This window comes from Anguilla rostrata, chromosome 10 (assembly GCF_018555375.3).
Source record: "Anguilla rostrata isolate EN2019 chromosome 10, ASM1855537v3, whole genome shotgun sequence".
In the NCBI taxonomy this organism is placed as follows: domain Eukaryota; kingdom Metazoa; phylum Chordata; class Actinopteri; order Anguilliformes; family Anguillidae; genus Anguilla; species Anguilla rostrata.
This window is the reverse complement of record NC_057942.1, coordinates 10,181,573-10,208,003: the sequence shown is the minus strand read 5'-3', so window position 1 is coordinate 10,208,003 and position 26,431 is coordinate 10,181,573. Positions and strand designations below refer to the sequence as shown.

Genomic DNA, 26,431 nt, shown 5'->3' with positions numbered 1-26,431 from the left:
AGTGTGGTAAGCGAGTGTTTTTCCAAAGAGCCGTCGTCTCTCACGGCATCGCCGTGCCCCGGCGGGGCGGCCTCTCGCCTTCCCTCTAATGGACGCCGACGCGGAGGACATCAGGACTAATCAGGAGTAATCGGCGAGCAGGTCCCGTCAGTGGGACGGCTGCATGTGAGCTGATCCTGGGGACTGAAGGGTATTGACTGCAGACTAAACGCGGCACTTTTCGGTTGGCTTGTTTAACTTATTGGGCGAGCCCGAGCACCTCCGCGTGGAGCTCACCACGCCGGCAAGTTCGTAAAACGAAATAGCGGGGAAGCCAGACTATTAATCGCAGCGGTTGGCCTTCCAGGTGCTGGAGTACAGTTTGATGAGTCCGAGCAGCCTAACGGCGGTAGGCAAAAATTTCACCGCAGCAGCACATCGGCGAATGTTCACACCGGGCCGGAGGACACTAAACCGCTCCAGCGTGCGGGGAGAAATGACTCCCTTGCGCACGTTGCAAAGGGGATTCTGTGTGCGCATGTGCATGCGCATACGCGTGTGCGGGGGAATTCACAAAGATGCAACAAGCGCAGGTTTATAAGGGAATCAATATTCCCGGGGCTTCTCCCAACTTTCCAAAAACATAAACCGGCCGCCTAATGAATCACTTCCCCCCTCACTCTGCCCTTTTGAGAAGCAGAACCGTAAATCAGCACGAATGCTGGGCAGTTGGAGATGGCCCCTTTGCGATCACCCGGGGATATCTAAAAACAATGAGGAGAGGTCCTGGAGAGGCGCGGAGGAAGGGAGAAAACAAACAGCCCGAGCCGTTCGCACATCGCTGAGATCCGGCCAAGAGCGCACGAGCTGTAAAGATTAAATGCAACACAAAATAAATAAAAATGTTCCAGTAAGCACTGCAAGGCCAAGAAGAGAAAGGAAGAGACCCTGGGTAGGAACTGCTGCAGCAGGATGTTGCCGCACCCTTGTCGGGGTGTTTCACGTGCCCCATTCACCCCTGTAGCATGCCTCCCTCCCCCTCCCCAAGCTTACTGATTAGCTGTATCAGCCTCAATGCATGTGAGTTTCCACAGGTGAGTTAGCGGGTGGATCGCACTTGTATTCTTCCACATAGGCCATTACTGAGATGATGCTGCCTTTCAGTTATTACAAAAGCTTAAGACTCTTAAGTTTTCACTGCTTAAGACACTGAGCTTTTCACTTTAGGTTGTGACTGAAGACAATGTTTAGTTAATTAGTTGCATCAGCTGTCTTAGCGCAGGGCTAAAACAAAAACCTGCACCCGTGTCAACCCTTTTTGGATAGGACTGGACATCCCAAAGCTAATGTCTCACATCGTCATGAGTCTTTTTAAACAAATTGGATGACTAGCTTTCATTCATGGAATGGAATGAATATTGCATACTTCTGAAAGAAAAAGCTAAAAGAGATTTCCATAACTTGATCCCTTTTGGTAAAATTGTGTTATTGTTGTGTCCAGTCAGGTAGCTAGATAGCCCAGTCTGCCAACTAACCAGCTAGCCAGGTAGCCCAGTCAGCTGGCTTAATACACAGCTCAGTGACACATTTCTGTATTCAAAAAACTTAAAACATAACTACCTACTTTCCTCTTCGCTGTCTGTTCTAAATTTCATTGTTGCAGTTCACACTGGTTTAATATTCATGTACCCGACTTAAGCACATCCAGATTTCTGCACGCTGTGCCAAAACAAAGGCATATTTCTTCCACAGATACTGAGTTTATAACAGAGACTAACACACTAAAGAGAGAATACCGAGTTCAATATGGGGGTGAGCACATCTGCGGAAAACAAATCAAACTCTTGAAACGCAAACCTGTGAATAAAACTACCCAAGCTGTGCAGCAACCTCACTGAACAGAAAGTCAAAAGCCACCCCTCCCCTTAATTCATACGGCCAGCATTCCATATAGACAGAACGCTCAAAAAAAGGGGGACATGCTTTCAATGAGAACCAGGCCACATCTCCGAGAAAAAGGATAATGGTCACTTAACAAAATTACAGCCATTTTCAACTCATTTAGAGGAGCATGGTTATGATTGGAGAGATGGCAATAAGAATTACCGGGATACACATCTTTCCCAGCTCTGAAAATTTAATGCTGTATTGGCAAGGTAAAAATGTCTGTCCATTGGAAAGAAAGGCCGGTGCTCAAGTGTGCTCAAGAAGCTTGAAACAGCAACCCCCCTGGAGATTTCTAACTCATTTCACCTATCAGAAAATATTCAAAATGCTCAGCAAAAGAATATACTAGCTGATTACCTCCATCACAGCTCCACAGGACAGCACTGACTAAGCCTTTCCACAAAAAATGCATGTTTGTTAATACAGTCTTAGCCGCAGTACGCAAAGAGGCTCAACCGGAAGCCTGTAAAACACATATATATAATTACTTTCCAGTGCTTCCAATTTTGCTGAGAAAAGGATTTTTAAAAATGGTCTTCCATTTTTACAGTAAGTCTTAAAATAAAGTGCTGCACCATAAAGTTCCCATATACTGGTGTGGACATTACCTCAAAATGATTCTCTCCATGGGAAAGCTGACCCTCCCCCTCTCATCCTCCCCTAAATATCAGAAAACTTTCCTCAAGGTCATTCAGCTGCCGGATAATAAATTCCACTTTGAGATTACCTGTCACAGCTGTGTGCTGCACTGTAGAAGCAGAGCACAGAGTCCACAGCAGCACAGAGGCACAATGCCTCCATTTCCACATCTTTAACTGTTACCAGGGCATCGCATTCCCAGGCACTGTCCATGGATTCCCTTTTGTGTGTTTGTAAAAATTCAAGAACAGTTCTGATACAATAGGGTACATATAAATGAAGTGGGCAGGTGGGTGTTCCTAAAATAACCGGCCAATGAGGAGCTGCTGGGTGGCTCATCCTGTTAAGACACGGTTCTAAGGGCACGGTATCAAATCTGGACTGTACCAGTGCCAACTGCGGCCAGCAGCCCTGCAGGGTGTCACACAACTGACTCCAGTGTCAATGGAGGTTTCAGTTTGCCAAGTTGACAGCATCCGATCAATCCCAGCAGTCAATTGGGTGCCCGCAATTTTGTCTGTGATGCTGCATGTGAAGTGCCTTCCTACTGATGCCTGTGCACGACCGACTTGCAAACTTGGAGTGGAGTGTGGATAAAGAGCAGCGGCTGACATCGCAAGCTTCAGAGAAGAGCACACGCTTTTCTGTACTGAGCCGAATCAACAATGAACAGCGACGTTTCATGTCTTTTTAGGGTGCCCACGCTTGCAAATAATTTGACAATTGGTCAAAGCGTGGTGTTTGGCTTTGGGTTTTTATTTACAAATGCACTTTTTGTTTTTGAGCCAAGGAACACTGGTATCAAAAGAGCAGCAGTGTACCTCTCTCTCTCTCTCACTTTTTTTGTCTTTTGTTCTGGTTCCAGATGGACTGGCTGTAAATGTTTGTTTTAACCCAAAGGCTGTCTGAGTAGGAACTAAACGTATCACCAAGTGTCCCCGTTTGGTCTTTAAAAAAAGGACCAAAAAAGCCATTCTGACTACTAAAAAGTGAGGAGAGGAATCCCATTTCTGACTGGAACACAAAAGGAAGAGCTGCTCTGTCTTGCCTCTGATAATGTCTCTTAGTTAAAGAAAGGGGAAGAAATTCTTGTGAAGACAGATGAAAAATGAGGAGGGGAGCCAGTTCTCAAAGACTTCTTGTCTGTTTGCCAAAAAATATGATCAAACAGGGAGGACTCACATAGCAGCAAAAGGTCTCAGCCCTCCTTTTCTTCCAGCTTCCTTTGCAGTGTGGATTGTGAGATTTCCCTACTCCACAGAAAACTAAGACGGAAGAAAGAAAACCGCAGAAATCCTTGTAATCTGTGGAACATGTTAATATTAGCACTGGTGTAGGAATTCATGCTAATGATGACAATGTACCTACCATACACCTCTGTAATCATCCTATATCAGCAACATATTCAGAGCAAAAACTTGCTGAAACCCTGCCTTATACTGTATTAAAATACTTACAAAGCATTATCAGACAAAATCAAGAACAATTTTGAAAGCATAGAAAGATAATTTGACAGTGCTATTTATGGGCTCCTTTCCACAATTTGTGGCCTAATCATTATTTGGACATGAGTTATACTGTATTCCACAATTGTCTGCCAGTCACTTCGCCCACAATCTTTATTGTGTATTGTATTGTAATACTATTAAATCCATGCGGTAATTTCAACTCAACTAATATAAAAAATACAACAACAAAAAAAATCTCCATCAGTGAGAAAGCAATCACAATGTAGTTGTAGGGGAGGCGGAAAGCACACAAATTACACTACAAAGAACATTATGAGACTTTAAAATGGCTTTTCAATGATGGTCCCTTTCTCGGGGAATATATCAAATGAAAGTAATCCATTTTATTTATTTTTGTTCGAGACTGCAATGAGGCCTCAGTGACAGCTCCTAGCTAAACCCTTTGTACAGTATCTTCCAGCACAATGACAGAGTCTCCCACCCCCCTCGCCCTGTCCCCAGCCCAGTGCTGCCGCGACTGGGGTCTGCGTCTCCTGGCTCATGGTGACCGCTCCCTCCGGCCTCCTCTAGCCCTCCTCCTGCTCCTTCCATCAATGCCCACAATTCCCATTTCCCCACCGCCAGAGACTGCCAAAAAGACCCTGTCATGGACTGATGTAACAATTTTGGCTGTATGGCCTGATCATTAGAGACGCAGCACAAGAAACCAAATGCTTAACACTGTAGACTGCTTCTGAGACTCCAGCTTACATAAGGGTTTATCCTGCGAGACTGCACGTATGGTTCCTTTTGAGTATTAGTCTAATGAATGGAGCTGAAGTGTGTTCAAAGCCCATACCGCACATTAAAACCGTTACATTCATGTCCATTCACCAGGATGCAAGGGACTGCGGGCTTTTAGCTTCATAACAGGCCTCATTTCCTGACAAACTATTCTGTCTGGCAAACAGCAATCGTTACCATGTAGGTCAGTGCTCTGGCCGTTGCTCCAAACTAATAGCAGTCGTTCACAATTGGGCAATGTGAGCAAATTGCCCACACCACCCACACTCCTGGCCCAACAGCCCTCGCCTCTCCCTCTCGACTTTCTCCCATTCAAGCAAGGCTGCCTTTTGTCTTTGGCATTTTCTGTTCTCAAAAAAAATTTTTCTTTCTTGAAAACGTACTGAATGCTGGCTGAAACAGAGGGAGGGACTGAACCGCTTCAGTCTTCTTGATTGAAAGTATTTGCAGACAGGGAAGCCTGGAAAAGCACTCCACACTCCAGTAATTCAGAAGGGGGAAGGGATGAAGCGAGAAAAGGCTGTGGAGAACAAGAGCCGAGCGCTCATGCACGTGACGATAAGGCCGGGGGCGCGCAGCAAATGGAGACCGATCCATGTCCACCTAGAATTCTTTCATTCATCTTAATGAGCAGCCGGCCTCTGCAGAGAAAATGTTTACCCCACACATCTGACACGGGCACAGAATATTCCAGAAACATGGATGAATAGCCGCCTCCGCTGCCAGAGATGGCAGACCCCGGCCAACAAAACGAAACAACCTGCAAATAGAGCCTTCTGAACTGCTCCTCACTCTCCCAAACAATCATCTGAATACCGCCAGGTATGCTGGAATCCACTGGGATCTGACATTTATGACAGGGAATCTGTCTCTGGGCTCTCAAAGTTCGACTCTACGCCAATTATCCGTCGAAATGCACGGCATAAACACTTCTAAAAAAAAAAACAAGAAATCCTGAAAAGGCCAACAAGCACGGTGTCAAGTGCTTACGGTTGGGTGCTCTTGCTGTTGGCAAATGACTTCGGTCTGTCTTTAATTGCAGCAGAGAATCACGGAAAGGGCTCCATATGTACGAACGAAACAGGGCAGGGTTTCCGGCAGGTTCGCTGAATGAGCGGGACGAAAGGTTGGCCAGCATTTAAGTCCAGCATACAGCCGGTCAGAGGGCCAGGGTAAAGGGTACGTACATTATTTGTTTGTAAATATTTCCCCACAGTGGCGGGGTACACAAAAGCACGACGCGTTCTCCTTATCCATCCATTCCACCTGCCGGGAGTTTTAACAAACACTGTCAAGTGCCAGTTTGACGGAAGCACTCCATCACAAAACGAAGACGTCGCTAGCTGCATGCGAATGGAGTGGGTCTGCAGTGCGGCTCGTTAGAATCCCCACCAAAGAAGGGTGCGCGACTGGGAGCCTGTAAACAGAAACATGTGTATCGGGTTGTGTTCTCCAAAACCGGCTTAATCCTCGGCTCCAAAGGATTAATCCCAATGCCTCCAGCCAATTCAGCAGCAAATACAAATACAATGCATCTCGTATAAGCTGGCATGTGCCTATGTGTGCCTGTGCATTACTACAAATGAGAAATATATCCATAATTGTGTGTGTGTGTGTGTGTGTGTGTGTGTGTGCATGTGTGTGTACGCGCACGGGAGTCTGTGTACGGTAAATAGATTTTTTGGTATGACCTGATTATTGTAATATAGCATTCAGTCAACATTCAATTTATATTTGAAATGCGTTTCATTCATAGCACTTGACTGAATGGATTACAGTGCGAGTAAATCATTTAATACACATATTCAAATGATCTGCCAGTGTGGGTAATGGAGCAAACAGCGGAAGCAATCAGCTAGCTATAGCAATTAAAATGGCGAAATTACGTACAAAAGCAGCCAGAGAAGGCATCGTCTTTAAAAAAAAATAAATAAATAAAAAAACACCATGAAATTACTGTCCTATAATTGTTCTTAATCAGCTGGAAAACCACTTAGTACATGGCAGGGCTTTTGGAAGTCTGGGCAGTGACTGGGAGACATCAAAGAATGACATGAAACCAAGCACCAACACACACAAATAAATCCTGCTTCTTTATGGTTTTGCTACAGAGTAGACATATCCTTGTTTATTTCGATGCACGAGGGCTGCTGTAATGGCGACGCTTTCAGAAATTATGCATCAAGGATCCATTCAGCAATGCTAGGCAAGAGGAGAAGAGCACAAAGTTTGTTGGCCAATTATATGATAAATATTATGATATACATTATATTCCTGAGGCATACAGTAAGTCTGAGGTCAGGGAGAAAGAGAAAGAGGGAGGGTGGGCAATAGATGTCGGAAGTAGCTGATGGATTGCTAGATGGCATCTGTCCGAACACAAGCGATATTAATTAACCGGGACAGTAAATAGAGGCGAATTGGAAAGTTCAGGGTGAAAGGCAGAGTCTGTGCAGGAATACAAAGACCCGCCATTGGCAGATAATTATTTTTCACAGACCACAGAGGTTATCTTGGTAACAATTTCACTGTGCAGCTCCAGGAAGCCTGTATCATGTCAGCCATTTTTATATTTTACGGTGCTTTTTTCTTTTTTCTTTATCCTCATTAAAAAGGGATTCTGTTCTTTAAAAAAGTTCCTGTATCCAAATTTAAAGACCAAAACCTGAAAAAAACCTGCGTATGCCTTTCCTGGCCAGCCTAAAAAACAGGCGTAGTATTTAAGAAAGGTCAAAATTTTTGTCCCAACACTGGAATCATGGCCTAAATTCCAGACCTTCAAAAAAAAAGGGAGCCTTGGTGCAGTGAGACTCACTGACAATTAAAAGCAATAACTATTTTCTTCACCAACACAGCTCAGTAATCAGCAACCACTAAAACCAACCAGCCAAACTGAGTTTGTGAAGAAAAACATCAAACTTACATTTACTTATTAGCCAAAGTTTAGGGGAAATGTTGATTAAATACAGCATCTAATTATAACAAGTTATGTCAAAAATGTTGTGTAAAACTAAAAACAATACAATTCCCCCAGTAGGAAATAAATTTATATTTTGATTCTCATTTTAATTAAAAATTTCAAATAATTCGAAATATTTATTCCAGATAATTCCTTCATGACCCTAAGGTTCGTTCTTGTTTTTCTGCCCTACAAACCCCTTCTGGTGTGTGTGTGTGTGTGTGTGTGTGTGTGAAATCAGGGCCCTGCGGTTACCCACAGATGAGCAGCCTGCAAGACAAGATAGCAGCGCTAAGCACACTGAGCACGCACAGCGCCTGGCCAGCCACCGCTGAGCACAAGAACACGCTCTGGCAAAGGGAGGCTGCCGGGGGCGTTAATGAGAGTCGATAATGGGAGCCCTTGGTGTTATTACAGCTTATAAAGCTCTCTGAACGGTGTCCCTGCCACGGCAAGGGCAGCCTTGGTGTGGAGAGACCATAGTGGAGCACCGAGAACCAAGACAATGGGATTCTTCCAAGGTTAAAAAACATCGGAGGTTTCACCCCAATGACAGCACTGTATACCATCATTAGCACCTGTGGTGGAATACCTTGGCTGCGTAGTCTTTAATCAAGAACTTCATATCGGCTATATTTATGGGTTGGATATTACAGACTGTCTACTGAAAATTGAAAACTGGATCTGCTATTCAATGTTTTGTACATTTTATCTCTAAAGCAGATGGTCCAGGTCGAAGTTAGGTTCAGGTTTATTTTTGAAAAATGCTAAGTCCCTGAAAATGTTTATACAGTAACCTTGTTCATAGATTCACTTGATATTACTGCTCTATGAACTGCTGAAGAAGAAAACCAAAATACAAGTATTAAAAGAGTCTTATCTCTGTGCAGTTTCACTGTGCCTCTGTGTCAGAGTTTTCCTTCAGTGTCCCAACCCTGGGCAGTCTTACTCCAGCTAATTAAGATTAAACCATTCCATTCTAACGACACACATGTTGATTAGGCTCCCAGGCCCTCATTACCACAGCCCTGATTAGGTGTCAGGGATTTGCTTCACACTGATTCGCAGAGCTACAACATTCCGCATTTCAATTATGCAGCGGAACACCCCTCTAACCACCAAAACTATGTTTCCAAACGCATGTCAATTACATGATGGTAATTATAATAGATTCAGGCTTTCCAACGTTTTATTTAAATTATACCTCCGTTGTCCCTCAGAAACTGAACTGAACAATTTTATGTCTATTGTACCGAAATACACTAAGTGACATTTTGCACAATACAACGGAATTGACTCCTACCAGTCACCTGGACAAGATTAGCTAATGATGAGTGACAAATCCACAATGCAAGCAAACACACATGATAGGAGAAAATAAATATGTAAGGCGGCAGGATGTCATTGTGTTATTAATCCTCTCCAACTCAGTGCCATGCATAAACGCTACTGTGTACCCATTTTAATTCAAGTCGAAAAATTTCACTGGAGGACTGCACTGGGAGGAGGCTTTCCGCATGACAAGGGGTGTGATTGAATGCCTTGTAAAATTACACAGTAAAAAAATACAAAATAATCCTCACTGTCAGCTTCATGTGCAGCCCCAAACAGAGTCGCGCGGTCACATTACAAACACAAGAGGCACAGATGGTGTGTTTACGAACCAAGAAGCCTCACTCTGTCAATCTGTTTGCTGTTTGTTGTGCGTTGCCATCCTTTATGAGAGATGCTTTAGGGAAGGGTATCTCCATGCATAGCCCCTCCCCCCATGCACAAAGAAGGGGTATCACAAATTTATAAGGCTCATCCTGTTCTATTGACCACTACCCATGAAAAAACTTACAGCACAATGCCCACCAGGGTACACCAAGCACCATTCGCCAGGGCAAACTTTGACCAGTCAAGCAAAGCACTTTATTTTAATGACTAATGTCAGTTTATTAGCACTGCATGCAACAGGAAATATATTGCTGCCTTAAAGCAATAATGTAAAATTTAAATTACTTCCTGCTTTGTCATCAGATTTAGTGTTTTATTTTGATTGTACCCTCAACTCTCACCTCCAGGAATGATTATACACAATCTGCAGGATCACAGAGTGTTTTTGTCTTACGTGATCTGTTAAATGGGAGTCAAATACACTCACTGTAATAAAGAAGAAACTGACGCAGGATTTTCAAGAATCCAGCTGGGAACAAAGTGAGCCTGTGATGTCCTTAGCACTTAAATACTTGCCCTCTTCATTGACAATAATAATTCAGTGAGGTCTTTGTGTGTAAAATCGCTAGGGATCGCACAGGAATGAAGGCTGTCTGAAGTCAGCACTTAATCCACAATGACCTTGACAGGAAAACTACCCTCATATACAGCAGTCAATGAGTCCTGAAAATATACCTGCCATCGCAGTTCTGTTTAGGGGTTATGACCTTTCCACTGGACACTAAAAACTGCCTATAAAGCACTACATGCTTTGTGGAGACTTGTCTCTCCACCTGTGATATACAAAAATTAATTCCAAAAAATTACATATTTAAATTACTGAGACATCTAGCAATGAAAAATTGTAATTCAGACATGTGCAGATACTGTAGCTTGAGTTTATTTTCATTTCAATACAATAAAGGATCAAACTGGAATCATTGCAGACTAAATGTGCTGCTGTAAACTTAAACTCAATGTATTCAAATGCTATGTGCTCTATTAATATTTAATACTGTCTATGTGCTGGCTTAGCATTTTTACCAGGAGACTTCAGACAGTAATAACATCTATATATACTGCATCATAATAAGAAATATTTACTCAAGCTACTTAAAATATTGCTCTCTCAAATTGTGTGTGTACACGTGTGTGTGTGTGTGTGTGTGTGTGTGCACACGTGTATGTGTGTGCATCTGTGTGTATAAATTCAATACATTAGACAGATATAGATATTGCTGCTAATCAACTGTTTCTACTTCATTCGAAAAATGTATATTTGTATGAAGTTTATGATTTTATCCAAGAAGGATAAATGTGTCCAGTTAAACTCTTCCACCAATTTAAAACTGACACTTGACATTGTACACATTTCAGGAACTGTGGTGGATTATTTAAAAATATTTCACTTTTCACATTCATGTTTAAAAATGTTTCAATTCTGTAATGATGATGTGAGGGAAAGAAATTTACTGTAAAGAAGAAACCTTTCTAAGGACGGCAAACAGGCCACGATCTCTATGTATTTTTTCACTTTATTCAGATGGGGCCCAGAAGAGGGGGTGATAGGCAGAGATGGGATCATGGTACAGAATGTTCCATAGCCAGAACTTGAGCCGGCCACACAGGGGTTTTTGTATATTGGTGGGGAATTGACAGCCTTACAGACTGTGCCACACTGTCTCCGCACAAGGAAGGTTTTTTACTGACACAAATATAATACATGAATACACATTACAGGGAGATATATTATTTTTTGTCGCACCACTGTTAATACCCTTGTGTCACCCTTCCCATAATTATGCAACACTGGGCAGGGTATACTGTACATTACACTCATTTAAAATGATTTTACAAAGATTTCTCACAACTACAATACAGCAACACTGTCAGCCTTGAGGGGCACCATGGGACAGCCCATAGCTCTGTGGTGCCTTTCTTTTTCAACATAAGCGTACTGTGACTTTTGGTGCGCTTCGGGCAACCATTTTGAGCTAAGCTAACAAACACAAAACATATCAGAGTCCCAGAACAGCAAATCTTCTCTGAGGATGAAACTCGTTTCAGGTAAGTCCTTTTCTGTGAAGTTCACGGCTCGCTTTTATGACATCACTTCTCAGCCTTCTTCTCCGCTCCTGCAAGCTAAGAAAACAGCTGCCTGTTGGTTTCTGTTTTTGCAAGTTTGCTATCTATATTTATGGATATTTATTTAAGTAATCCAGGCACCCATCTCAAGGGTGAATGTCCCAGCATGGATTTAAAATGCAAAAAAGGTCTGAATTTGTAAATTAGATTAATACTGAATAGTTTCCCATTGGATATTTCTCTTACCTGTGCTTCTTAAAATACAATACTTTTGGTTCACTTTTGTAATTCACTACTGTATATTGCACATAAACCAGCAGATTCCGAAAAGTCACTTTCTTAGTTTTATAAAAATAGCACACCAGTCTACATGAAGTATGTGCACCACAGAATAGAAGTGTTCCATTAATCTGATTAAAGCTCAAAGTAGCTTTGTGTAATCAGCCAGTTACCCAGGGAAACAGTTCAAGGGAACACTTCACTGCCATGAAAAACCAACAGCTTAAAAAAATAAGTGACTAGCTTTGAAAAGGGCTACCTGTAAATAATTGCTAGAATCTGAAAGTGCTTCATCCATAATCAGTGCACTTGTGTGCTGGAACTTTAAATGTGTGAAAGGCCCACTGAATTAAGCACCAGCTCATTCTTCCGTATATAACCACTGAAGTTGTAATTCCGCACATGCATTACCTTGAAGAACAAAAGAAACCCAAGACGGATGATGAGAACAAAGCTTTAAGCATACCACATCACACCACGCACACACACACACACACACACACACATAGACAGACAGACACACACACACACACAGACAGACAGACAGACACACACACACACATAGAAAGACAAACAGACGCACACACACACACACACACACACAAATAAATGAATTTCCTATTTGGAATTTCCAGGTTTATGCACTTGCATTATCGCTGTGCCATCCACACTTGTGCTGGGAGCCCTGCAGCGGAAGTCCACACGGCTTCACGGACACAGGAAATTACAGGACCAGTTGATGGACAGGCGCATGTTTACTGCTGACAAATACACACTGTAAACGCCTTGGTGAGTCGCTAGCAGGCGCTTACGCAGCAATACCGCAAGGAGCCGTCAAGCCACTGCTGCCGGCACCCATTCACAGCGGCTCATAACGTAGCCCAGAACCCGTAGGCCAAGGTGCTCGGCCTGCGCACAGGGCAAAAGCAGCCACGAACTGAGCCAGTCAGGTGCCCTGTCTATCAACATATTCCTCATTTACTCTCTGGACAAACCTTGGCTCTTTCTGGTCTTGCTGATCATTGTGGCAGAAGGCTCACTCACAGCTGAATACCTCTGCATTTGCCCTTGCTTCCTGGAGAATATTAAAAGGGCACATTCAACTACAAATCCTGAGCAACAACAGCACTGAATAGGAAATATACACTTCAAAGGTGCAGGAGCACTGTAAGGCACACGCAGATCAATCAGCTCGAGGACATCAGTCCCCTCAAGATGAGGAAATAATAGGAGGAGAAAAAAAACAGGGACATTGATTTAGCCTTATTACCAAGTATTATTCTCAATTACTTCAGGTTCTAGCACAGTGTACACCATTTCTGTCACAAAGCCTCTAAGATAATTTATTTTTTTATATGTTTAATACATTTAAGTCAAGCCAAGTATAAGCTGAGGTTAAAATGACTGTGGAAGAAAAAAAATATGGTTTTCGGTAATAAATGTATCTGCTTTTCAGCATGGTGATTAAATACTACAGAACATGTTCAAGGGCTGAGGTCAGTTCAGCACTGCAATAACAGAAAATTCTTACCTTCCTCTTTTTAGTTAAACTACAGTGAAATGCTAACAATTTATATCTGTATGCAGCAGGATATAAGGAACGCCTGTAAGGCCGAATTACATTCAAATACTATACGATATTCCTTCTGGGAGTTCACTAAAGTCCTAGTAGGAATAAACACAGGGAACCAACTTATTGCAGCTAATTTAATGTGAATGCATGTAAACATACACTATGCCATTATGCTTATCATCATAATGGCTGCTTGCTAGGGCCAACCATCTGCTTGGTACAGTGTGTACTTCATATAGGCGCTATATATATATATATATATATATATATATATATATATATACACAATTTCTTTTCTACAAACACTTGGTACAGACTGTCTTCCAGTTAGATTTAATTAAATACACGTATTTCATTGCATTGTTTACACACTCGCCCAACCCACCAAGAAAAATCCCACCAAATTTCTCACCACCTAAACCATCCAGCTGCTGTTCCAGGGCTGGTGGGCTCCCATCTGGACTATTTCAATTCCCTTCTGTCGGGGCTCAGGGCGCCCAGCCATTATTATCCAAAGCCTAAATCTTCCTGCTCTCTGCTACTGGTTAGTCTTCCTCTTCCCCACCTGTTCTAACCCATCCATCTGCTCAGAGACATTATCAGACTTTACATGGGTCGACCTCGATTTGTCTGGATATAATATGCTTGAACCGAGGCCGTAAGTCCCAGAATCTTTGGACATTATTATTATAGTTCTTTGTTTGCTTGGCATTGCAGTTTTGGTGTGTCCTCTGCTGACTATTACCTGGAGTCTGCACCAGTGGAAGACAATATTCCCTGTCCCACCAAACGTAGAGCAGGTTTAAGTCACGGTTCCACAGGTTATCCAGAGATATGGCGACAAAGCTGTGTGTAAAAGGGTAACACCCTCGCTGTAATTGTCAGCCACCGTAAATAAACAGGCCTTGTATTAATACTCTGCCTACTTTTAAATCTCTCATCTTCTGAGAAACACACATAGGGGCTGTGCCACAGAGATTACACACAGAGAAACCCCAATTACCTCCAGCAAATGTATGGAGCCTGGATTGAAACTCACGGCAAAACAAAGGGGATTTCACAGCTGTCTCTTAATCCATTCGCTTTGGCCATGTCTCCTTCCTCTGAGAAGCTTTTAAAACCCATTTTATCTTCTGTTTTGTTTTTTGTTTTTTTATCACAGAATCTGGGCCTGCTGAACACAGCTAGCTCCAGCACTTATCTGGATTGTCGGAAACAGGATGAGGTCGCAACCGGGAAACGGGAACCACGGATTTCAACTGGCCGAAAGGCAATCGACACCATAAAGGTGGCCTATAAAGGTCTGGGCGGTGATCAACGCTGTCAGCAGCGTAGTCTGACCCGTAAACCTGACACACAGTGTGAAGGGAATACCCTCTTCACAACATTCCTCAAGGTGACGCGACAACCAGGGGAGGAATACAGCTGGAGGGTGCAACTGCGCGTTCTGACTCAGTGCGATGCGGATCATACAGTGGGTATGGCTGCCCTAGGGCTGCTTCCTGGTTTAACTGACCCGATTTGCCTTTTCCGTTGTTTTTTTCCTCCAAGAAAAACTTGTATTGATTCAGTGTAATGCCAGCGCTATTACTCCTTGTGATTAATGCAGGAGAGCCTTGCTGGCTATTCTTAATGCTTGCAATTAATTCTGTTAGTGATATGTCTTCATCTTTCATGACGAAGATGAAAATGACTTAATTAGAAATTACAATTACATTTTTAAATATCTGTTTCTTTTGTAGATATAATCTCTGTCATTGCGTTAACCACCATGACCCCCTCGGGGGACAACTTTATTTCAAGAAACATTCATTGCATTTCAAATGCTTTACATTTCATTGGAATGAGTTCCCCTCAGGCCCTGCACCATTCATATGTTAATGAGTCAAGGAGCTCATGGAACAGGTAAGTGTACAGCAATGGGTTAAAGCGGGAAGCTTCACAACCCCAGCCCTTCAACCTCAAAAAGTGTCAGAAAAGACATAGCAAAGGTTAACCAAGGCTGCTACAGATACTAAATGCTTCTGAACATACACAAGGTGTTGTGTGTGTAAATTCATTAAAAAAATGAAAAGAAAACAAGAGGCAAGGCAACATTACTATCCAAGGGATACACTGAACTCACCCTGTCTGTAAGCAAAAGCCAAAAGCATTTTTCTGAGACCAATCTAGGCATCAGGCTAAGAGCACAGCACTGTGTTATTTCCTTCCATTTTACTTGGACACGCTGTAAAAAAAGTTCTGAATACTCAATACTTCACTAAGTTTGTTTTGTTTTGAGCTTAACATAGATCTTTACATTTTGATAGTTCTATGAACTAGCATTCATTAGTTCAGAAAATGTATGTTTTTCTGAATATAAAATTAATTTAGTAAGTTTTCTGAACAAAACAACAAATTAATTTTTGGTATAAGTAGGAATAGTTGGCATAGCGACTTAAAAATATATGTTCAGCTCAAAACTCCAGTTCCCATGAAATTTTGAGAAATTTAACTTTTTTTCCACAGTGTAGGATACAGTTTGTTTATTGTATGCACAAGGCAAAAGGTAAAACAAGAAAATTATAAAGCAAACACCAACATGTGCAAAGTCTGAGCACTTCAAAACAAAGGATTGCATGTGAACCTAAAGCAACAATGCCGCAAATTCTATTGCCACGTGGCAAAAGATGAACGAAAATCCAGCTACACAAAATGGTGTTCTCCAAAACACAAACCACTGAATTCACCCCTCAATACCACAAACCCCCAACACATAACAATGAACACCGACAAACACTTCCATGTACAGAGAATCCAAACCAGCATGAGACATCCGCAAGTAGCCACCGCCCTGGATTTCACACATGCCACCACAACACATCTCGCAGTTCTTCCTACCTCCCCACCTCTTGACAGGCAATCTTAACCCTGATCCGTTTTGACAGGTAGCGCACATGAAGCATGTGCCCCAAAATAAAACTGAAAAAAATGTAAGAGCGGAATATGCAATGGCCATACCGTTACCTATATGAATGGAATTACAGAATATCTGTGTGGAGAACGTCAACAATTAAACATTGTATAAATTAAATGTTGACCTTATTTTTTGGTGAAGTAACTTTTCCGACAGCAGGTTACATGAGTAGGTATTAGCATTTTGGTTCTGATATATGTTATTTAACACTGTCCTTAATGAGGCAGATAGTAGTGGCTTTTTAATTTGACGGCTCAAATGGACAGTGATGATACACACTTATGAAAATGAGCATATACACTCACCGGCCACTTCATTAGGTCCTCCTGTTCAACTGCAAACTGCACCCGTTAACGCAAATATCTAATCAGCCAATCACGTGGCAGCAACTAAATGCATTTAGGCATGTAGACATGATCAAGACGATCTGCTAAAGTTCAAACCAAGCATCAGAATGGGGAAGAAAGGTGATTTAAGTGACTTTGAACGTGGTATGGTTGTTGGTGCCAGACTGGCTGGTTTGAGTATTTCAGAAACTGATGATCTACTGGGATTTTCACGCACAACCATCTCTAGGGTTTACAGAGAATGGTCTGAAAAAGAGAAAATATCCAGTGAGGGGCAGTTCTCTGGGTGAAAATGCCTTGTTGATGGCAGAGGTCAGAGGAGAATGGCCAGACTGGTTCGAGCTGATATAAAGGCAACAGTAACTCAAATAACCACTCGTTACAACCGAGGTATGCAGAAGATCATCTCTGAACGCACACCACGTCAAACCTTGAAGCAGATGGGCTACAGCAGCAGAAGACCACACCGGGTGCCACTCCTGTCACCTAATGAAGTGGCCGGTGAGTGTATATATTAAGCAATTTGATGTGATGAAAAATCTCTATTTTCCATTTCAGGAGTGATTTGTAATATTTCAATGCTAATTTGATATATCTTTTGAAAAAAGGATATGTGACCACTTAACATGAGAGCAAGAAACCTATAGCCACTATTCTAGGACTACCGCCACAATACCCCCGACCCATCCTGCAAGCTTATAGCTCAGTCTGTGTATTCAAACAATGTAAATGAAATTAGGAACATTTGACATTGATACAGCTCGATTTATAGTGCAAACACATGCACACACAAATACGAATTCAAAACTACTAGTCACACAAGCAAGCGGACATGCAAAACACACACACACACATACACACACACACCACATGGATACACACAATCTGTCTGACAGTTGCTTTTTTCATTCCTGGTTGGGCTCCATTCTGCTGCAGTTTGCAATTTCCTTCTAAAATAAAGGAAAATCACAGGTTTCCAACAGATACAATGCCAACAGAGGTATGAGAAACACTGACCTACAGACACCAAGCTGGGCGAATGAGATGTCAAGGATAACCTTCTTATCTAGGAGGTTATCAGTTTATCACTATATAATAGCCTCAGTGTCAGAAAAGAAATTTATGGCTATGTCAGAGCAGACCAAATAAAATATAGTACTGATGTAGTCATTGTCGTTGCATGTTAACTACTTTGAAATTTAATAAAAATTACATGGGAAAGGAACACACCACAGAGACCAACACAAGTTACATGTGAGCATGTTAGATGTTCTCTCTTCTTTAAAAGACAACAATAATGACAACTATTCTCAAAAGAGCTCAGCAGTAATATTACCATAAAATAGATGTATACCTAATTAAGGAAGAAAATTAAAAGTCCTGTTCACGCTGAAAACTATGAAACATCAAGTTTTTATTAAAAATAAAAAAACAGATAATCTCTGGAGTTCTCTAACAGCCGTCAGGGGTTTTTCTGGTTCAAAATAGGGCTTAGGTGGTGATTTTGAGTGACAGTAACAACGGCTGGTTCGGCTTTACTGTCACCGCTAACTGAATGTGTAATTTCCCTATATTTAGCTGTATTCAGAATGTAAAGTTTTGGTCTACAAGAGACCAACACAATCCATTGAGATGTAGGCTATAGAAATGAAACGTGTAACAAAAAAAAGGACCAATTTCAGTATCTATTGAAGGGTTACATACCGTAAGTACACATTATGACCAAAAGTATCTAGACACCCCTTGGTCTAGGACTCTTAGTTCCAGTGAAGGCAAATCTTAAAGCCACAGCATACAATCACATTCTGGACAATCCTGTGATTCTTCAACATTTTGGGGACGTTACATTTTTTTTTTTTTGCACTATTCCTCATACAGGCAGCTTAGGTGATTTGAAAAAAACACTTAGGCGGCCAGCCAAAGACAACTGCAGGAAAATGCAAAAGCCCTGGCCTTCCTGCCGTGCCCTCTGTCTTACATGCAGATGATGGTAGCTGGAAGCAATGACCTTGAAATTACATGGCTGTTTGAGCAATATGTTTAACAGGTACATATGGTCCTGTGGATTATTAATCATCTATTTCACTCCCTCTTAAATTAGGTACATAGTTTAACTGTGCTAAGAACAGTGAGAATTCCTTCTCTGCCTACTCATCTGATACCTTTGTCCTGAATGTAAATTGATCATTAATATTTAAAGGACTCTTAAATTCATGGAGAAGTCCGATTTCTATGCTGTGCAAGGTGGAGCTGGGATGGAAATACAAATATGGATAGAAAATTACTTTTCATACAGATGGTTCAAGTGAACATCAATATTCTATATAAACCTGAGATATTACAGTATATTCATTCTCCTTCCAAATCTTAACCTTTTACTCAATGCAAGGTTTATAGTATTCTTAAAAGGGCACAAAATCTGCTCGCCTGTTTATTATGGTAATGCTGGACACTGTTGAGGGGCTACTATTGCTTTTACACCTCTGGTGCTGTGTGCCTTAAGATCAGTCTGCATAGATGAGTCTCCAGCAGTGTTCCTGGGGCAGTGCGTTCATCTCAATCCTCCTGGAACTCACAGATCCATTGAGAGACCGCTAAAATACTATTTAATGCAAATGCATCTTCAATTTGCCACTCCATTAAGTCTGAAGAAATATCTATGTTTTTTGCTGTACGGATAAATAAATGTAAGCAAAAATGTGCTTTGCTTCTCTAGAAGGGAATGGGATATTTCCAAGGAAACCGTGCCCAGAGTGCCTCGGTCTCGTTTGCCGCAACGAGATTAACAATGTGACCAATCGCGGTTTCCGCAGAAGAGACCCCCCGCTAACTGTTTCTGCATGCCTGTCACAGTTTCGAGTTTGACGTGGGGTCACAGTCACACAACCCCAATCATAAATTGAGTGAAGACAGTAATCGGCATCGCCATGTGGCCGCAGAGACAAACAGGAAGGTGAGTTCCCCTTCCACATGGTCAGAAATCAGGGGAACCATGGCAGATAGCTCTGGTAGTGACGACAGTGCTACTCCTTTTTATGCCATGCTGGAATAAATGAGAATCACCTGCGGGGGGGGGGGGGGGGGGGGGGGTGATGAATGAGGAACCTTAATTCACTTTATTACTGAAAACAAGCACGCAAGTGCGTATTCAAACAATTGAAGAAAAATGCTATTTCCAGCCCTACAGCAGTGTCCAATCAATCATGAAATCCATGCGCAAACAAACACATAAAGAGTTTTAATTTGTCTTTGCAAAAAGTGAAAAATAATCCAACCATCCCTTTTCAATAGGAAAACTGACAGAGCCGGTGGTCTAACTGTATTCTAGGTATGTGCTTCAGGAAAGAGATTCTTTCCCTTTTCTCCTTTCATTTTACAGTTCCGCATTAATAATAAACGAGTAAGAAAAGTATGACTACTACCCACTGCCGTTTTTAGGATACATAACATTTTATGGCAACTGTGAATCTACTTGACGCAAAATACGGCTTATATATTCTGTGGAAATCTTCCAGGGAACAGTAAATCAACAGTAATCCTGTGCTGAAAAAGGATTTGGAATCTACTGTCAGCTTTTTGTAATGAACTGGTCATACCTGAAGACAACAGAAAACCATGACTTCCTTGAGGCAGAGCCATGCCATATAATTTAGCAATTCGGGAAAAATTGCTTTGACTTTTATTCTAATTTGCCACTTCGGATGCTAAGCAGAGGAGAGCTGTATACAGCAAACATACCCCCTAGAGCTAACCAAACCCTGCAGTGCTGTACGGCTCTCACAAATTGGCAAGTCTTCAATGATTGGTGAGACGATATTTCAGGCACACTAGAAATAAAATGCCTGATAAATTCCTGATCAAGTGGTGTGCCCAACAACAACAATGCCATTCCAAAACAATGACAAATGACTATGGTTTTATGGGGTTGGGGGGAGGTGGGGGGGGTGGTTGTAAGGCTGCACACCCCAGATGTTTAAAATGCCTTTAAACACCAGTGACAGCACCGGTATCACACAAGGCCAAATTACCCTCGCCCTGATGAGAACCAGGGCAGAGGTTTCTTGCTCCCTCGCTTTCTTCTGCGTCTGAGCCACAGGAAGACCCCCTCACATCTGCGGACACATGACTGGGGCCAGAAGCTGCAGTAAGCACAGGGAACTGAGGCTGCATTATCCTGCTGGGAGGGTGGAAGGGGGGCGTTATGAGATTCACTCAGAATTTCGGTGTCCCTGGGCAGCTGAGCATTAAGATTCAGAGCCGATGCGGTGGCTGCCCATTCCGACTGGAGCCATTTATCTTCCGGCCTTTCACAGAGCACCGAGGGATACCAGTCCCCCCATTCCCGAATAGTACCACTAGAAGAAGCTCTTGGGAGGAAGGGTGACAAAGTCACAACAGAGCCTGTCTTATCTTCCCCAATGCATCTGCCGCAAGATACTAATGATCCTTGAAGTAGCCACCTTCATACATACAACACTTCACTCACTGGAGATGCAACAGTCCATATCATTGGTGGAAACCAATGCGCTCTTTGTTCCAGATAAAACTTCATAAAAAACTTCTGAAAATATTTTCATAAAATAGCTGAGATCATTACACATTTTAAAAAAATCTTTTAACCCTTTTAATGTATCTTTGTGTTTTTCACACCAGTAGCCAGTCTTTACCTCCTGGCTTCAATAATGCTTCAAGACTAAATTGATGCTTTGAGTCCATAAATACTGACTGAGATGTAATATCATAAAATACACAATACAGCTTAGTGTGTATAAAACCATGACTGATACCTAATTATTGTGTGCGCCTATTTTCAAGGCGCCCAACTGCGCTGTCAGTTCCCACTGTGACCAGAGGAATGATGCTTAACGAACTGGAGACTATCCATGTCACAATACTGAATGCAGACAATGTAATTACTGAGCAAAGATTCTTTATGACCGACATTTACGTCGAACGCACAGCGGCGTTCAGAAAAATCCCGATTAATTCTAACTGGGTGAAATGTGTAAGCTAATAACGAGTTGCATTACCCAAGTATATCTGCAAGATAAACGTGACGTAATAAAGTTCGCTATCATTATGACCGCGACTATATATAATATGCTTAATATCGTCGTTGTTCTTCATAACTTTGTTGTGTCGAAATGCATTCGTCTTTATACTCACCTCTCCAAAGCACAGCAACGATAAATTGCAGCGTGCAGAGACGCAACATGTTTCTTTCCGCTCTGTCAAAAACTTCCATTAGGTTAAAAAACAAACAGAAATGTGAAGAGTAGAAACCGACGACAAAGGCTGGGCGTCCTACACACCAACAGAGACGTTTCTAATGAAGAAAGGGGATCATAAGAATGTATGCTTAAGTTCCCATCGTTTTTTCCAAAAACACAATCATTATCATCCAGGTATCCAAGCTGTGAGAACTAACACATTACAGGCATTTGCCAACCGACGGATCTTGGATTAAACTTTAGTTGTAAAAGAAAACGCCTTTTGAAAACCTGTCAGTGCATTGTATGTGGTAGACCAACAGACGAAGTGTCCGTTCTAAGCAACTTGTCTCCTACAGCTGGGATTGTTTTTTCTCCTCGTAGTGCACCCGTTCATTAAAAATACCCTTGCACAATACAGAGCTTCCAGAAAGCGACTCCGCGTGCTTGCTCAATCTCCTTGGGTCACTATCAGTAACGTCTTATAGAGAAATCAAACTTAATTAAGAAAGGAACTACTAACGCACGCGTTCTCGTCCATAATGCTGGGTGATTTTGCTTAGCCCATAAAATGAGATTTGTTCTTCCGAAAAACGTCGGTATTTTCCCTTTTCCTCCTTTTCTGGCTAGGACGGATTTGTGGTGCGCAGATTCGATTTAGTCACCGTTTTTTCTGCATCATCGCCCGTCCCCCCGAACAAGGCAGAATCCTTATGTTCCCAGCTTTCTGTTTCCCCTCGAAGACATAACTTGGCCGCGGCTAGGCTACTGAGAAGGGCAGGCAACCGATCTTCCCCGGGCAACGCACTACATCCACTTAGATCGCAACTACTTGTATGTCACATATGAGTGCATTTTGAGTTTGTTAATTAATGGTAGTATCGGTAGTGTTTTAAAATAAAGCGATGAGAATATTATTTACAGTCACCGTTTATCTGGATTAAAATGTTCAGGAACATAAAAATAAAGAGTTGTTAAAGAGTTTTTCCTGACTGCTGTCGCGTTGCAGAAGGCATTCTATTTTACGCAGATGGGTTAATGTTCCAAGAAAAATGTGCGGAATTTTTAACATTTTTGGTTTCCTGTACAGGTAAAAATCACTCCGAATTCCAGACGACAGTTATAGTCTTGTATTCCAACCATTTGTTGCAGTTAGTTTATATTCGTGGTATAAACTTCTGCACATCAGCGAAGAGTAGACAATGGCAACATCACTCAGAGAAGCTCCTAAAAAAGTATTTTCCTGTCGTGTGTCCACCTACTGCACAGCGAAGACAAGTTATTTTCAACCAGAGCGCTGTCCTACGCTCTCCGTTCGGCGGCGTCAATGAATCCTGCTAGGACGTTTTGTAGAAAAACATAAGCGACCAGAACACTGCATACTGACAACCTGGATTGGCAAATTCAGAGCTGGAGGGCTTTTATGGGTGGATATAGTGCTAAACACACTGCTCGCGCGCAATAGCCTTTGTGTAATTGGAAAACAATTGGTTTGCTAATAATATGAACCACGAACTATTTAACTACATAAGTCTTGAGAACACAAATAAGACGTTACATAGGCTAGTAAATGCTTAAAAATTCGGACGATAGTGTAGTGAACCACGAACCTTTACAAAACTGAGGTAATTTGTAGATGGCACATTAACACAGACTAATTTCAGAAACGATATTGCAATTCAAAACCCCGTATTAAAACAAACAATTTATAACTAAGTCCCGAAAGTTGGAACATTAAACAATTCCAGAACAATGTATGAGAATAATATTTAGTAGCCTAAACATGGACAACGTAAAGCTGAATGATTTAGTTACGCACGTATGACTAAATAGTTGCCATCCATTAGAGAAGTGAATTGAACAGTCATTGTTGAAAAAATGTATGTATTTCCTTAATTTAGCCTAAATGTATCGGTTTGCCACACCTGTCTATGAAAAGGATATCTCAAAGCATTCTTTTTTCATGCTTCAAGCTGGCATTTCCCCGAAAACATAGAATATTTGTGATGATTAAATAAGAATAGCATCCCTTAAAAAGAGCGTGCCTGAAAAAGTATATTATTATACTGTGAACATTATTATTTAAATATTTATCAAATACAAATGATTCCGAAGGCTACTGTAGAATGCTATTATATACATTCTCTAAATGTAACTTATCGATGAAAATGCAGTATCCAAAGTATTGCTCTGTAAAATGTTATATATCGTGTAAATACCAGGACGGTGTGCAGAACCTGATGTGTTTTTTTTTTTTTTTGTGACAGAGCTACTCCACACAAAAAAAATATTAGGAAAGATGGAGAGGAATGTGGAGAAGTATCAACTGAATCATGTTATTTACTGAAAACACGTGCTATGAATTTTAATATAAACATTATTGAATACCTATAGGCCTTTTAATCATGGAAAGGCAAACGAGATGCAATTTCTTCTTCACAGTCAAGGATACGTGGATAAGATGTGATGTAGCCTACTTTATGCAATGCTGAAAGAACTGAAGTGCCATTCCGAAACCCTTTCGCTTCCTTTCCCTCCTATGCGAAGATGCTCTTTCATGTTCAGATGCCATTCTAAAAATATCCCTAAAGGCGAACAGAGCTATAGAAACAATTTATGCAAGTTGACGAAAGAAAGTCCCCGGAACAATTAGAAAGTCCCCCTTAGCCAGACATGTTCTCCAGTTCCACTGCTTGCGGTCTATATTCCACAGAAAAGCAACAGTGACCCCTCGTGGAGAGCAAGCTACAAACTGACGTGTCAAGTAGAGGACATTACAATAAGCAAGACAAATTGATTAAATATTCTCACAAGTTTTCTGTACTATGATCTTGATTGCACTTTAAGTACAGTAGTTTCGTGTGTTCAGCTATACAAAACAACTATTTTTGCCACGTCTTAGGTGGCTGACACGAAAATTAATTTCCTTCTAGGTATAGTTCATTGATGACTTCTGTTAAAAAGCTTTCATCAGTGCCACAGAAGTATAAAAACAAGGATTATAACATCCTCAGAATTACTTTGAAATATGATTTTGCCTGTTGGAGAGCTAACTTTAGCTTACATCGCAGATGAATGACCAAATTTTTGCAGGGATGAAAGAATGGCAATTTAAAATTGTGGCAATTCTCAGAAATGTTGTCTGAAACAGCTGAACACAAGCACAATATCTCAGATCTCAAAGCAACAGCATGCAAAGCAGATATGTGATACGGGCGCATTGCTGACACATGAAATACACACAGAAACATGGGTGCTTCAGACTTTTTATGTGACTGAATATCAAAAAGCAGCTGTCTATGATTCACTCTAAGCCTGGAGAAAAACAAATCCACTTATTCATTTCTCCTGACATGACTGATATACTCTCACCTATTCTTGATTTTTTAAAAAGTAAAATAAAATCTTCTGTCAAGCAGGGAAATGGCTGATCTTTGCCAATACACCTCTGGTAAACTCTTCAATGCCATTAACCCACACATGCCATTATATAGACATTGAATATCAAAACAGAGCAGCAAAAATGGTTAATGCCATGAAAATCCAAGGTCTTGTTAAATTTTGCACACAAAAAATAAAAATAAGCCTAGAACACACAAGTTCTGTAGAGCACCTAAATTCAGATTTTTCACCTTCTCTAGGACCTGGTTGTTTAGTTGGTAGTGTATTTCATAAAGCCTGGTGACCGCATGAAGTGCTGATCCACCTGCAGTGGCTTATGGTGCAATCTACCTGTCCTATTGGCTAGCCCACCAACTCATTCCTGTGCTCTGCAACCCTCCATAGGATTGTCAGGATGGCCTTGATTATTGCTACTACCAGGCACGAAAGCTTTGGCAGCCATCTTGCGCAAAACAGCATGATTGCTTCCATCCAAAAGAACACTACTTGTATCCCTATTTTCTTCGTTCCCATTTTGGGAGACATTGCTGCAATGTCCTCCCTCAATTTGTGAGCTGCTCGAGCTACTTTTCTCTGAAGTGCACCACCTGAACAGTACAGTTATTGCAGCAGAGATCCACGCAAATTATGCATCTAGCACAGGTTCAAGCAAGGAAGCGGCTATTAGGCAGTGGTGGGACAACACCCTGCAGACTGAAACTCTGGGCCAATCATGGATGACTTCACGGGACCCACAGTTGGCACTTGCAGGGTCAGGGTTTGATTCTGGACCATGGGGTATGCGGTGTGTAACTGTTATGAAAAGTAGTGCTTTAATCCATAAACTGGTTACAGTATTTTCACCATAAATGCATTCTGAGCTGGACAGGTCCTCTGCTCCATGGAACTGGCACATTAGAACTGTTCTGGGTCACTAGCTAAACGGGACAACTACATTGCACTTCCGTTGTCCTGGGATCTCTTGTTCATTAATACTGTCTTATATTGTCATATGTTTTCATCATAAAGAGATATCATAGAAACAGATATCGTATTCTTTTTTCAAGGACCTCCTATTGTAATGCTGTCAAATTGTAAGTATGGGATGCTAAAATGTTTGTCATAA

The 26,431-nt window shown here is 41.6% G+C and overlaps 1 protein-coding gene across 3 annotated transcripts in view; it reads right to left on the bottom strand.

Moving 5' to 3' along the window:
• Positions 1-26,431, bottom strand: part of si:dkeyp-14d3.1 (transmembrane protein 132C) — a 167,917-nt gene that overhangs the window by 117,058 nt on the left and 24,428 nt on the right. The window contains exons 1-2 of one of the 3 annotated variants that reach the window (XM_064353990.1): positions 22,452-23,280; positions 21,881-22,040 (exon numbers count right to left, since the gene is read on the bottom strand). The exons of 1 other annotated variant lie outside the window; for it this stretch is intronic. In XM_064353990.1, the coding sequence (XP_064210060.1) occupies positions 21,881-21,959 (79 nt within the window). In that variant the 5' untranslated portion in view covers positions 21,960-22,040; positions 22,452-23,280. Of the gene's footprint in view, positions 1-21,880; positions 22,041-22,451; positions 23,281-26,431 lie in introns of those variants that run through there. One more of the 3 variants, XM_064353991.1, reaches the window with a different exon arrangement.